Source organism: Ambystoma mexicanum, chromosome 3q (genome assembly GCF_040938575.1).
Source record: "Ambystoma mexicanum isolate Mex_15411 chromosome 3q, UKY_AmexF1_1, whole genome shotgun sequence".
NCBI lineage: Eukaryota > Metazoa > Chordata > Amphibia > Caudata > Ambystomatidae > Ambystoma > Ambystoma mexicanum.
The window spans coordinates 1,266,151,353-1,266,166,951 of NC_090926.1; the positions used below are offsets into that span (position 1 = coordinate 1,266,151,353).

General features: G+C 40.5%; 1 protein-coding gene across 1 annotated transcript in view; it reads right to left on the minus strand.

Annotated features, from left to right (window-relative positions):
- Positions 1 to 15,330, minus strand: part of TRMT1 (tRNA methyltransferase 1) — a 298,762-nt gene extending 283,432 nt beyond the window's left edge. Inside the window, exons 1-3 of the mRNA XM_069604303.1 lie at positions 14,819 to 15,330; positions 13,506 to 13,561; positions 12,745 to 12,869 (exon numbers count right to left, since the gene is read on the minus strand). Coding sequence (XP_069460404.1) covers positions 12,745 to 12,869; positions 13,506 to 13,561; positions 14,819 to 15,180 — 543 coding nt within the window. The 5' untranslated portion in view covers positions 15,181 to 15,330. The remainder of the gene's footprint in view (positions 1 to 12,744; positions 12,870 to 13,505; positions 13,562 to 14,818) is intronic.
- Between the last annotated feature and the right edge of the window lie 269 nt (positions 15,331 to 15,599).

The following is a 15,599-nucleotide window of genomic DNA, read 5'->3' on the forward strand; positions in this document are numbered from 1 at the left end:
TGAATATCAAAGAAAAATTAGAAACTATCGAAAAACAAGTGAATGAGTTCATCAAAATAACAACAACTAAAGAGGTGGAAAAATTGGCTAAGGATATCAAGAATTTCTCCAAGGAGCTAGCAAATCCCTATTTGAGCCCCGACTATCAAGGACCACAATATTGGAAGGACCAAGACAATAGCACCACGGGTGCACCAACCAGAATTAAGCGAGTGACCTCCTCTGACACGTCTTTAGATGACGGAGATGGTAGCCAAAGGGGCCAAAGAGGCAACCAGTACAACCCTAGACAGAGAAATAGAGGGCGTGCAAGGGGAAGCAGGAGAGGATTCCAGAATTTCTTCCCCTTTTTCCCCCCGTACGGCTATCCCCAAGGGTTCAATATTCAAGGTCAAGGTTTGCCTTTTCCTCCCCAGGAACTCCCTTTTCCACCTCAGCAGGTAGGACCACCGTCCTTACAAAATGTGTTCGAAACAAGAAGAAAGTCTTACAGAAGGTAAGTTCACCTTCAGTATTTAATCTCTCTAATAGAACACTTTCATTAGAAGAAAGTTGAAAAGGGCTTCTCCTTTATTCCTATGAAGAACCCAAGCCAGATGGAGACAGAAATAGAATTACAAGCCTTCTTGCGTAAAGTTAGACTTAGAGATTTCTTTGGTGCTAATGAAACGAATAGTCAAAAGACAGGGGCTAATACCCCATTTAAACCAGCTTCCTCCTTTATCCCCACTTTGAATATGATTTCAAAGGAGACAGCAACCTTTGAAAAAGCCGTATTACAGGACTTTGGGGCCATCTATGAAAAGAAAAATAGTGAAAAAAAAAAAATACAGAACATAGCTTCAATTTCTCCAAAACAGATTTGAAATGCCTGCAATCTTTAAGAAATGACAAATCTGTGGTAATTAAAAAGGCCGACAAGGGAGGAGGAATAGTTGTTTGGGATGCACATAAGTATGATGAAGAAATGATGAGGCAATTAAACAATACTGATATATATGTCAAACTACAAGGTGATCCTACGGAGTCCATTTTGAAGGACATTAGCAAATTATGCAACATAGCTCTAGAAAAGGGTATTCTAAACAAAATAGAATTTTTGTTCTTAACTCCTAACAAGACGAGGACTCCTTTAATATATATTTTGGCACAAGTACATAAGAGTACAACTAAACCCCCCAGGAAGGCCCACCGTATCCCTTTGTGGGTCTATTTTAGAACCCATTGGCCAATATCTGGACTTTTTTTATGAAACCCTTGGCCAGATTAACACCTACCTACTTAGCAGATTCCACCAATGTGATCAGAGCTGTGGAACTATTACCTTTTAAGGTGGATAGTGACCTTTTGATCACTCTTGATGTCGAGACTATATTCCAACATTCCGCAATTACTCATTAAGAGTCATTAAGAAATGCTTAGAGAAAAGGGCAGACAAAGATACAGTACCTAGTGACTTCTTAGTTGAGCTTTTAGAGATTGCGTTGACAAAAAATCTCTTACGCTTTAAGAATTTGCATTTTATGCAGATTAAAAAGGTACTGCGATGGGGGCAGCATTTGCCCCTAATTATGCAACATTATATATGTGGGCCTTCGAAGAGTAACATTTTGGCAGACCACAATCCTTTCACAAAAGTGTTGAAATTCTACAAGAGATACATTGACGACATCCTTATAATATGGGATCGAAAAGAAGGCGATTATCTTGCCTTCTTTAAGTGGATAAATGAGTTAAATCCTAACCTGAAATTCACAATACAGTCAAATAACAGGAAGATCCCATTTTTGGATCTACTGATTAAAGAAGCCAATGGTGTTCTATTGGTTGATTTATTGGTGGATTTATATTAGGAAAGAGTCAGATAGGAACACCATCCTCCATCATGTAAGTTTCCATTCACAGGCGCTTTAATCCAATATCCCATATGGTCAGTTTCTTAGAGCCCGCCAAAACTGTTCCCAATTAGAGGACTTTGGAAAACAATCTAATATTATTGAAAACAGATTAAAAGGAGAGAGGATATCCATCTAAACTACTTAGAAACTCCAAAAAAAGAGCCAGGTACCAACACCGGGAGATATTATTATCTGAAAAAGATAATGAACAAAGACCATCAAATGATCGACTTGTATGTGCATTAACATTCAACACACATCAAAATAAGATAAAAAAGATTATAGCCAAGCATTGGCATTTGCTTCAACTAAATCTACCTAACCTAGCCAAACCTATGTTTGCCTTTAAGAAAGGAAAGAATATAAAAAGTTGGATCTGCAAAGGACAAACAACCATTAATTACTACTCTTTGGGGTATGCCAGTAGTTCTAGGCCATTACCCCTGTGGGGGATGTTGCAATTGTAACCTCACCACATCCTGTAAAAGCATCACTATCAATAAGAGGACTTGGGCCCCGAGGGATCATACTACGTGCAATATCAGTAACGTTATCTATGCTATTGTATGCCTCCTGCGGTAAAACATACATAGGTAAAACATCGCGGCCAGTGAAATTAAGAATCACTGAACATAGATCAAAACTAAGGAATAAACAGCTTAATGTTCCGCTTGTGGCACATTTTCTAGAATTTAATCATAACCCCGATACCCTAAAATGGTGGGCCATTGAGAAAGTAAGAGGCACAGATCTAGCAAACACTGCGAAAAGGCTTTCGCAAAGGAAACGATGGTATATCTACCATACCAAATGTTACACTGACAGGCTTAATTCGCAGGAGGAATGGAGTTAATATATCTGCTATGGTTATACTCCTGTCTTTAGTAATGCTGCGAACTATCATGAACCAGTTTTGGCGGTCCTGTTGTTCCCGAATGATACAATAGACATTGTTTGCCTTTTGATGCTAGGCAAGTCCTTCTTAGATAGTGACGATTAAGAGGAGCTGCTCTCTCTCTTTAGGCAACAGCTGTTAGTCCCTTTCTCTCTTTCTTAGGCAACAGTAGTTAGCCCTTCTATACCCATTTCTTTTTCCCATTTAATGAAACGTTGTTGGCTCTGTGCAGCATGCTGGGAGTAAGGCGGCTGTCCCCGGGGGTGTTTTTTCAAATATAAGACCCTTTCCTTAAGACCTAAGGTTTCCACTCTGGTTAAGGATCGCCGCTAGCTGGGCTGCTTTATTCAGTTCATTTCATTCAATCTATTTTCGTTTTTCTATTTTATTCTATTTTTTTTTTATTTGTTTCCTTTTCCTTTTTATAATCTACATTGATGATTATACTTCTTATTTTTAGACTAACTTGGGTTGTCCTCATCTTTTAGCCTTTATTGTATTCCACCTTTATGCATTAGAGTGCATTTTTTCTAAATTCATCTTGAGGAAATAGTCCATTTTTTGTTTCTATGAGTGTACCCTGAGCTTGGGTTAGACTGAGGCAATGCCTAGTCCTCTTTCTATCTCCTTTATGTTCGAAGAAGCAATTGCACAATTGGCAGATTAGAATGCAAGTTCCCCTTTAAAAGGAAGCAGGAAGTAAACCTAATGTCCAGTTCGGAACAGCTGACTGCCCCCGGTCTGTTGCTCTGCCGTTTTTTGTGTGTTCCTGAGTAGGCGAGGCCCTTGTTTTTGAAGCCAGCATTCAAGGTAAGCTAACCTAGGACCCCTTCACACATACGAATGTTGATGCTAAACAAAGGGCTAAGTCTATTGACTATCCTTCTTTCCCACCACCTTCCCTTTTTTTAGTCTAATACTGGTGGTGAATTTGCCAGCGGGGAAGCAAGTGTGTCCCAGCATGCTAGAACACTTTTTGGAGGTAAAATGACCTTTTTCATGTAAAAATCTACACTAGCACTGAAAGACTTAAAGTACCCTTTCTTGCATGAATTTGGATGTTAAGCAAATGGAAAGGGAATTATGGGATATGTAGTTTCAAACATTAGAAATAATAAGCCCATTGACTATTCTTCCTTCTCTTCCCTCCTCTTTCTCTTGGTTATTTACTGTTGAGCGAATTCGGTAGCAGGGAAGCAAGTGTGCCCCAGCTCGGTAGAAACTTATTGAAGGTAAAATTACTTTTTTCCTATGCAAAAATCAACACTAGCACTGGAAAGACCAAAAGCACAATGGTACTATACCGTTCTTGTTAATCAGATACTGTACAACACCGTTTCTTTGCTAACTAGAGACACACTATGTTTCAGCTAACATTTATCTATTTTATACTATTATATTCACAGGAATTGTATTTAGCGGAATACGATGCCTTTGAGGTGGAGCTATAAATATTTCACTCGCTTACTGACCGCTAGTGGAAAGACACAGTGGGAAAACCACGGGAATCAGAACTTTTTGCAAAGCTGAAAATAGAAAACTTTTTCTAAATGGACGTTTAAAAAAGGTACAAATGAGATTGCCTTGATTTACAGATATCTTTAACCCTCGCCCTCTGTATGGTGCACCCTTTGGGGGCTTATAATTGCTTAAACTGACAGGAATGTACAGTAAGGGGGTTTTCTTGGTTTCTATTTGAAGACAGTTGGGGATTTAGTGGCTCAATTTTAACAATGGCAAGTCATTTATCCCTGTTTTTTGCATTAGGAGGTTATCTAACCCCGAGCATCTTGGGTCTGAGTTTATAACAAAATAGAAGTTCCATTTATGAAATAAAGGTAGCATACGGAGGGAGCCCAGCGATTGTGTTTTTTAACAATGTTGTTTGTCTATGTTTTTAAGCATTATTTAATGTTTTAAATCATGGTAGTGTTGTTTTATATGTTGTAGCACTGATAAAGCCTTTGAATAAGTCTACTAATCCTGAAGAAGACGTTGACCAATGGTTCTGTAAAATCTGGCCAATTGATGTCAAGTCGAAACTATACAAAAGGAAATCCAATGATGAGAGGAATACTACTAGAATAATCTTGGATACTTATAGTTGATACATAAATGGTGGACTGTCAAAGTAGGAATATTACTACTGTAAAAGTTATTTAGAATGTCTCTATACAAACTAGATTTGATTGTGAAGATGAATGGTAGAATGGTGTGTTAGTGATATACACATAGCGCATTTTTGTGTAGACATTTCTCCTATTTGCATAAAAAAAAAATTGTTCACAAAAATATGTTGATTGGAAATGAATTGTCTTATAATTGTTTAAAATTATGTATTTTATGAAATTGTAACAGAATAAAATGATATATTTTTAATAAGAACACACTCTCTGGTCCTCAGCATGCGTTTTCTGAAACACATTTATTGCATTTTTCAGCACTTAGGGCATCCTCTCTGTTTAGGAAAACGACAAACTACATGTTGTCAAATACATATTGCAATCTATAAAGATTAGTGCAGATTCATGAAATGATTACATATTGACCTACAGAATTCAACAAGTCCTCATCTCTTCGCGATCTTTACCAGTTTAATATGGTTCCATACTCAGAAAACCAGCCCATATTTGATCCTCATTCTGCAGGAACATTACAACTTTTTCAATGTAACATATTGAGTACATATTAAGTACATTTCCTCCATCCAGGATTCTGTTGTTGGAATGCAGTCTATTTCCAAAATCCATGTTACTTGGTGGTACCGTAGATCATGCAGATCTGTGTCTTCTGCCAGAATCAAGGTTTCAAAAGTAAATTCCTTCTCTTCTTTCAGAACTGTATTCATCACTTTGGTGATCCCTTTCCAAAATGCTCTTACTTGTAGTAGTCCCAAAGCAGATGTTCAAGAGAGCCGCGCGAATGACCACATCATGCATTTATTAAACTCAACCTTGCTTGTGCATATGGTCCGGAGTCCAAAATACTCTATTCAGCAATTTCACTTGTCATGCTCTTTCACCAATGTTCAAGGACATTCACTGAATGTTTTTACACAGTGCCTCCCAACGCTGGTGTGTCATTTCGACTTGTAGGCATTGCGACCAAGACGTCAAGATCTGGTCATTCCCTCCTGTATTTCTGCTCAGCAGATTATACATCTTGGATGCCATATGGTCTTGGCCTCCTATAATTAACTGTAACCAATAAATCTGACAATTCAAGTACTGACAAATTCACTGCACTTCTTAGTTTCCGATACTCCCCTTAAGTGCATTCATTTAGCTCTCACTTTCTTTTCAGATCATGAAATGATTGCCACTTTCCTCCTTCAAATAGGTCATCAATCCTCCAGAAACCAATCCGGCCAAAAAAGATTTTTTTTATTCTGATTAAGAGATTTAACCCTATTGAGGAAGAGCTAGTTAGGCCTGGGACCATCTATACTGTCGTTGCCATGGTTCTCCATGTCTATGTCAGAAACTCAGTCAATGCAGACCTCTCACCCCAATCTTTGTTGTGGTTGACAAAACTGCCAACGTGTTTAGTGAACCCACCATGCCTGCTTCAGCAACGGCCCACTCATCCAACTTCTCAGATATGAATGGTAGAAAGTGTCTCGTCATTAAAGCTGGATGATCTCTTTCAAAATGTGGGATATTTAATCCTCTCCTCTTTCATTTTCAAGTTGTAATTTCCATAACTTCAATCTAGGTATTTTCTTCTCATAAAAATGATTGGATCAGACCATCTAGTTGTTTCAATAGAGATTTCTTGGCAGGAAGCTGAATCATGCTCATAACCCATGTTATTTTTGGAGTCGTCATCTTGATGGCATTTACTTTGCCTCCTAATGAAGAGATTCCCATCGCTCAAATTCTTCCGATATCCATCTTATGTTAATTTCAAGTTTACTTCCATAATTTTACTAATGACTCTTGTAAGCCATATTCCGAGAAACTTCACCTTTTGAGGGTACCACTGGAAGCATTGTTTTTGTAAAAAAACGTTACTCAAATATGTGCGTGGCAAAGGTTCAGACTTACAGAACCAAAGACACAAGTCACATGGGCGAGTACGAAAATTGTGCAAGTACTGATAGATTCAAATCAATGTGGAGAGAGGAGAGGCTGTCAGGTAAGCAGTCATAGCTTCATATTTCAATATTAATCAAATCATCATAATAGCATAAAAATAAATATATTCACACAATAACATCCATAAAAATCATTCAATTCTATAATATTACAAAGTAATTTTATCAAAAAATGTTAGAAAAAGAATAGGAATTACATCTCTATTGCTATTTAAAGTGATGCATAACCATCTATGTTGTGATTAATTTCATTAAATCATGATTGAAATGCTATCACAGAAAGTGCTAGGTGCCAATTGAATGATTTTTTATGGATGTTATTGTGTGAATATATTAATGATTGTTATGCTATTATGAGGTTTGATTAATATTAAAATATGAAGTTATGACTGCTTACCTGACTTAGCCTCTCCTCTCTCCACATTGATTTGAATCTATCAGTACTTGAACAATTTTCATACTCACCCATGTGACCCTAGTCTTTGGTTCTCTATGTATATTGCTCCCCCGGTCCATGGTTCAGGGGATACCCATCATTTTTTTGTCTAAAGTTTCAGACTTACACCAGTTGATATTCTAATTAGAAATTGAGCAGAATGTTTCAATCAGATCCATCAATGCAGGGATAGAAAATGTTAAATCATGTACAACAAGATGATCATCTGCATAAAGCCAAAGTTTCTGTGTAGCTCCGTAAAAGTTAACTCCGGAAATTCTGTTATCAGATCCGATTGCCACCGTCGATGGTTCTATTGAAAATACAAAAAGCATGGGTGACAACGGACAACATTGGCAAGTCCTGCGATGAAATAAAAATGTACATGAAATGTTCCCATTACGGGTCCGCCCCGCCATAGGGTTTTCATAAATTCAGCTCAATGGACAGCTACATTTGTGCGCTATAAAAATAATTATTAACATTTTACTGGTTGATTGCATGGAATATTTAATTCCATCCTATGTACACTCCACAGGAGTAATCAACCTGGGCCTGGGTACTTTCTTCATGGCCGGTGTAGATTATGCCTTTGGTTGCATTTTTTGGCTCTCGGAGTGGCAGTCCTGGACAGTTGGTGGTATGTTAGTGGGCTGGTCTGGATTGTTAGATCAGCGATTGTGGTATACGTTATGTTGTTTGTGAATGTGGTTTGTATCAGGAGGTTGTCGTTGGGTGTGCAGGATGGAAGTTTTTTTGTGCAAGTTTATGATGCAAGTTTGTTTGATTGTTTCATTATAAGGAAGGGGGGGGTGTAGTGTAGGCTTGCATTGCTCTAGGCAGTGCAAGCCATGGAATGGGAGTAGCCTGGAACCTTGTGTTCCCTCAGAGTTCTAGGAATGACAGTTATGGACTTCAGGGTGGGAGACGCTGCTGGAAAGATATACATGCTCGTCTCCCCCCAGCAATATTAAGCTTAAAAAAAAAAAAATACCATGCAAAGTACTGGCATTTGTTTTGTTTTTTTTATTTCATCTCCAGTGCACCAAAACCCGTATACGTTCTACTCCGCTGTCTTGGTAAAGTACCGAATCGGCTCTCCTTACCCTTAAACCAGGTGAAATTGTACATTGATGGCAGCATCGCCCGCTGCACAAAGGTTTGCATATAAAATAAAGCTCAACGTTTTGACTTGCACTGACATAGTAACCTCCAAAATAATATTAATGTAAAATGAAATCATGGATGGAGCATGCTTTACGATACACCTAGTTTAAATTGCCAGCATAACACAAGACCTGTGCCCTATTTCAATTAAATTTAAACTTCTATGATGTAACATATCACACACCATGAACATACAATAAAAGTCCACCTACACCAAAAATGTATCCGCCATTAAGAATTGACAGTAAATGTCCACCAGCAATGAAAATGTATTGGCAATATTTCACTATGTGCTTCCAGGAGCTAAGCAGAGCTGAAGAAAAACAAAACATTCAGGTAATGAACCTTCAAATGATGTTGAATGAACCTTTGAATGTGCCCAACCACACAGAATTGATGTAATTGCCAGAGTTCAGTATTCATTTAAATAAAATTGAAAGAACCTGGAACATACTTATTATGACGTTGCAACCGCACCTCACCAGGTAGGCGCACGGCTGATGCAGGCATGCTACGAGTTGAAGCAACATAAACAAACGCTACCAGGCGTAGAACTTTCAAAGTCATAAAACACTTAGACCGTAAATCACAAAGATCGCAAGCATGCTCTCACTGACCAACCATTTTTAAGCATTTCATTAAAATGCCGGCATCAAAACGGATTTTGCCACTTAGCGCACAATGATAACGCAACTGCGAGTATTACATCGACAACAAAAAAACACAACAAGCAGTAAAAAATAAAAATCTCTGCAGCCGCGCCATATGGTTTGCCTGATCGACAGTACCTCTGGATATCAGATGGCATTTCATAACTCTCTGTAATTCACCTAAAGCTGTATTAGATGAATGCAAATCCTCATTGTAATCCATGCATAGGGATGAATGCGAATTGAAAGCAACTTCTGAGAAACTGATAAACTTCCTTTCACTTCATTGCGGGACACGGCTGGCGCATATGTAAATATTTGACATTCTGGGCTCGGAGCAATCGCTTCCATGTGCGTCACAACATTGGTACACGCGTATATGGCCTTTCTTCTAGCATTTCTCCCTCGGCATTCGGGGAAAGCCTGCAATGGTACTGTGCCATTTCGTATGCGTTCCAGACCAACGGCATGGCTGAAACGTAGGGGCTCTGCTGGCGCACACTACCCCATGCCCACCAGGGAACCGACCGACCTCTTGTTTTTTTTATTTAAAAGTACAGTACCTTAAAGAAAGATCAGCCCAGGTTCTGCATGGACTACATTTTCCATGATGCTGTGCTTCACCATCCATAGTGCAGCGGCGGTCCGCACATCACTCTATTTGTCCATTAATGTAATCAGGCAGCATGTACTCCAGGGGACTCTTCCCAGACACAGACGAGCCATCGTAGAAAGTTGCAGTCTTTTTCCAGTGTTAATGGAGGCACGGCCATTTACAAAGCAGCAGCATTGGTAATCATCAATTCAGCATTTCAGGGAACTTCTGTCATCTAGGCTTAGTATTTTATCTAGGCTCCACATTACTTCACTTTGGTATCTCTGGAGTCGCCTCACTTGAAACATCCCAGCCTCGTCGCCAAAACGTGTAGTGTCCGAGGTCCAGGAAGGTAGACAGTGAGGACGTAGGAGCCGGCAGGTATAAAAAGGTAAGAGTTGTATTCTTAGTTAAAGGGATAAGGCTAGAAAAAAATAGGGAGATACAAGCGTGTACATCTCTCCAGCAGCGTCTGCCATCCTGAAGTCCCTGTCCTTCCTAGAACTCTGAGGGAACACAAGGCTCCAGGCTACTCCGGCATTCCATCGCTTGCACTGCCTAACGCAATGCAAGCCTACACTACAAGAACCTGGACATTTTCCTATATTTAAGTCATATATTGCTTTCCTAATCTCAACCCTTGCAATTTCATTTTACAAACTACCCCCCCTCACCCCCATCTGTAAGACATTCTAGGGATTGATTTGCCAACAAAATCTCTATCTGATCTGGGTCACCTGTCTGGGACTCACTATATAGACTCTCATAAAAGCCTCTAAATTCTTCATTAAATTTCTTTAGGGTCATAAGTGACTCCACCCTTTTCCCTTTTTATCGCACAGATTGGTCTGCTCTCATCCCTCACTAGCAGACGATGAGCCAACAGGCAACTATATTCTCTCCTCCCTCATAATAGGTACATCAAAAAAGTGCATGTTCTGCCTTATCAGCGTTTATTCAAATCATTTCATTTTCAAGAGCTTCCATTTTTTCCCTAATTAGATGAGCCCATCACATCATTTCCCAACTCTTTTACAGACACTCATTCTGCATACTTTTTTTCACTCTTAATTCCAGAAAGTCTCATGAGCACCCCCCTCATGACGCATTTCAAACTTTCCCACACTGTGTTAATTTCCACTTCTCAGTTCAAATTATTTTTAATGTACTCTTCTGCCTCCGTCACCAAAACCTCCCTCATTTCATCATCTTTCAATACGGTTGTATTCATTCTCCAAATGTATTTTATACGATGAATAATCAAGAGCTAGTCACATCTTAATGGGAGCGTGATCTGAGATGACAATACTTTCTATTTTCGCAATACTTTCAATTTCTCAACACTTAAAATGCAGGGTCACTAATCCGGAGGACAAGATGTGGTCTATTCTTGAGTATATATCATGCACCCCTGAGTGGAAAGTGTATTCCCTACATCCAACAAACCAAAGTCCTGCATCAGCAGGTCCAGGGCTTCCTTGTCCTTTTTCCTACCGTCTGAGACTATGGCTACTACGGTCAAGAAAAGGGTCCACGACCAAATTGAAATCGACCCCTAGAAGGAGATTTTTACCAACTGTATCTAGTAAATGACATTCCACTTTGCTCGGAAAAAGGTCCACTTTATATTGGGAGCATACATATCAGATATTGTCATAACCATATCTTGGACATGTACGGAAATTGAAATCATCCGTCCCTCTTTATCCATTTTGGAATGTAATATTGTATCTTGAACATTTTTCTTGAACATGATTATGACAACACTTGAGTTTGTTGAATAAGATGAGTGGAACACCTGACCTACCCAACCTCTAGCCAACTTATCTTAAATTGCTGGGTTAACTAATGAAGTCTTCTTTCCTTCACTAGTTGCTTTGCCTCTAAATAGCTTCCATTTTTCTTCCAGCGCCTTTGGAAAATCTGGGAATATTGCAATGTGTGCCTTACTGTAAAAAAAAAATTAAAAAAAATTTAAAAAAACAACCATTTTCCCGGGCAGCCTTCAGTGCTTATTCCTTTACACTTGTTTTTGTGAAAACCATTAAAATTTGTCTAGGTCTAGTGCCGTCAGGTTTTCCAACTCTAAAAGCATAATCCCGATCTCCCGGGCGTATGACATCCAGACCATAAATCCCACAACAGAACTTCTTGTAAAATATCCTACAGTTGACCTTCCCTAGCTATACTCGGGTAGACCCACGAGTCCGAAATTGTGCAATCCAGAGTCAGGTTCTTACCTTTCATATAATCCAGATCTCTCCTTAAATCATTATAAGCTCCATAGCTCCCATCGATCTCCATTGAAAGACCTGCTGACTCTTTCTACCTGGACAATCCTTCCCTCCGGGTTAGACACTTTTACATTCAAGTCAGCATAAGAGGAGTTCATCTCACCTACATCTTGGGCCACCTTCAGACGCAGAGAATAAATGTCTTGGGCACTGGGCGTTTCTTCCATATCAGCTTTGGGTTTTTTTGGGGAGCAGGATTCTCCTGAGCCTCATCTTTTTTTGGGTATTCATTGTATCGTTTGAATATCGGAGATCAGGGAGACAGGAGCTCTGATTTCAAGCTGTTTCCTGCTCAACCAGCATTCCGAAATCTCCCACCAGATTACTGCTTATGGCCAAGCAACTGGAGAAGAGCATATTGTTAGGTAATTTTATCATTATAATAATACATAATCTGAGGAGGAGCTATGGTGTTTGTGTGTTGAGGGATCACCAAGGTTTACCCGTGTGGCAGATGTTTAGTCTTGCATAGTGATTGATTCAAAGTCAAAAGATAAATATTTTATAGACGGAATAGGAAAGAAGGTGTAGAGTACAACAATTGTAGACCAGATGTAAAACGATGTAATTTTATGTTTAATGATTACTGTATGGAAGGTTCCATTAACCATCCCAATAGAGACTAAATTAAACACAACCACAAAAAATAAAGGTTATGGAGAGGGTGTCCGCCACCTCTACTACTTCTGTAAACAGTCCTTTTACAGCCATACCTCACATTTCTCTCCGACTGTCACCAATCGCTGATTTTCTTCAGGTTGGGCGACTGAGTGTTCCTTTTGGGTATCGCCAAGTTCCACCACAACCCTAGATAGTGGCTTCTCACCCGGAATTGAAACTGAACAGCAAGCAAAAACAGAATGTAGTAAAAATAACTTGGTGCTTAAAACTGACCAGGTAGTCAAAATCAGAATGATAATAAGCTTAGTCTAATCTGTCACATTCAAATTTAGACGTGATATTACACACATTTTGCAGCAGGTACATTAACCAGCTGAACTCTCTAAAAAAGAACACATATACAAGAGACCAAGCCATCGAAACAAGTCATAGGAAAGTGTGCATGGGTTTAGTCAGCAAAACAGAATCTAGTAGCAAAGAAGGATTTACCACCAGGATTACCGGAGGGGAGTCGGGTGGTGGAAAGAGAGAAAGGGGAGTGAGGGAACAGAAGAAGAGCAGGCAGAAAGGAGAAAGGAGAAAGGTGAGAAAGAGCAAGAATGTGGAAGCTGGGGAGTGACCGAGTTAGAGACAGAAGGAGAGATACCCTCACTCTGCACCTTATGGACCAGGATGTAGGGGCAATATTAAGGCTCAGTGTGGGCCCTTCTACTGGATTAGAACAAAAATCAGTATAAACTGAATTCCATAAGAAAAGCTTTATTTGTGTTACAGTACATAAATTAAAGTGGGATTTGTTTTGCATTAGTAGAGCCATATCCGAAAGACAACAGAAAAATGAAGCCTAACTCACCTTCAATTCCCTTTGCTGCAAGCTGCATCCTAGCAAACTCTGTGACCACCGCACACCTGGAAGAAAAAAATTCCAATAAGATTAGGTTGCTGGATCCACTATTGCAATGGCCTGAGAATAAGTTCCTCAGTCCACCTAATTTCTACTTATAGGTGGTCCTGGACGGCCTCATGCCTAGATTCGGGTGTTCAGGTGCTTTCCTGGTCGTTATCTCTCCACAGGTCAAGTCTCAAGAGCACCTGATGCCGAGCGGCTGCTGATCACTTGTCCCCTGCACCTTGTTAAATCAGGGTTCCCATACCATGGTGTCTACCATTTAGGGAGAAGCTATCACAAGACCACCAAACTCTTTGTGTTGAGGTTACAACCCATGGTGGAGCAATAATCTGGGGTGCTGCACCTCCTTATATCACGTCTCACAGAATCAGGGAGCCAGTTCTCTGCACCATCATATAAACCATGGTTCAAAATCAGGCAGTCTTTGGTCAAGGCACCTCTTCAGATCACCCATATGACTAAACCCGCGCCCCCCCCAATCCCCCACACATATGCTTGGTGCAGCCACTCTCTGTACCACCATTTCCATGGACATTTGCACAATTATCTATTCATTTACAGAAAGGAAAACCGAAATACATGCAGTCGTGAAGAGATACAATTTTTGTATTGCAACCCTCAATGTCTAACTGACTTAGTTGCATAGCTGCGTCCCCAATAAACCAAGGTCTCTGAAGCCTGGCCTCGTGAACACAGCATAGCCCTTTTAAGCCCACAGCATGTGGATAATTTAGCCGATAAACAGTATTTATTTTATTAATTTATAAAGCGCACTAGCAGCCCTGGGGCATCGAGGTGCTGGTCCAACAAAATGCGTTAGTTACATGGTACAAAGATTGCTACTGGTTACAATGAGCTTAGCAGTTAAGAGCAGACAGTCCAATACTTTATTTTAGTTCCAGGAATTATTTATGGAGACAGTGAGCGGACAGTGATCACAGTATGTCGAAAATCAAGAAAACAAAAGAGATTGTAACGTGACACCATCTATGGGACTCTTTGGTTACAAGCTTATGACAGGACTTACTCAATGTTTAAGCTTCATGGGAGAGAGAATATTAACAGTAGTATTGCTGTCGAGAAGAAAACACACACGTGCTGAAACGGGAGCCGTGCGGTAAGAGTAGACCTAAATAAAGTTCCAGGAGGGATGGATGCCTGGAATGGAGCAGCGGGGTTGAATTGTTTCGGAAGAAAGCGTTATCCCAGAACGTTTTAGCTCGGGGACTGCACCTCACACAATAGCGATCACTTACGTCAGGTCTCTGTTAAACTCTTGCACAGGGTTGTAGAAGACTTCGTTGGCATTCGGGAATATGATTTTAGCAGTCCCCTCTTCGATCACCGTCTCCCCTACACCAGCTCCTGGTGCACTGCAGCCTAGTGGAGTGCTGTTGGCGAGAGAATCTATGCCATCCGTGTTTTGGGAATTGGAGTGTTTCGTGTTGACATCACTCGAGTGGTTGCATTCCATGGTAGACATTGCCAGAACCTTCCTGACCAAGTGATGGCCAACGGCCTTGGGTCCCCGGCACTTCTGCTGCTGTAGAGGACCGGTGCACTGCGGTACGATGGCTCGAACAACGCGCACAAACAAGCTGCACTTGCCTGACAGCATGGGCCTCCCTTTCCCTGTCTCTACAGCCGCCCCTTCATGGGCGCCGCCATCTTCACCAGCGTGGAGATCAATCGGCTGACCTCAACTGGCCAATCAGGAAGAGCCGTGCGTCACCCGGAAGTGCATTCTGTGCGTGCGCGTGACGTGCGCACATCTCACTCTTGCCCTGTGCTCTTTTCCCCAGCGATTGAGAACGTTCCTTCCTGTTCCCAATCCCCAGCCAGGTTTCACAGGGACCCTCACCCACCGCCTTCCCCCAAACCCACTTCGCCATCACTTTTCCTACTTGTTTTTCTTAACGCGGAATCTGTAGTGCATATGCCAAGAGATTAATTGCAAGAAAAATACATTTTATTTTAGAAATAGGATGTGGATGCTAAGGGGAAGGAGAGTGGCTGTTGTGGACTGGCCATTGAAGG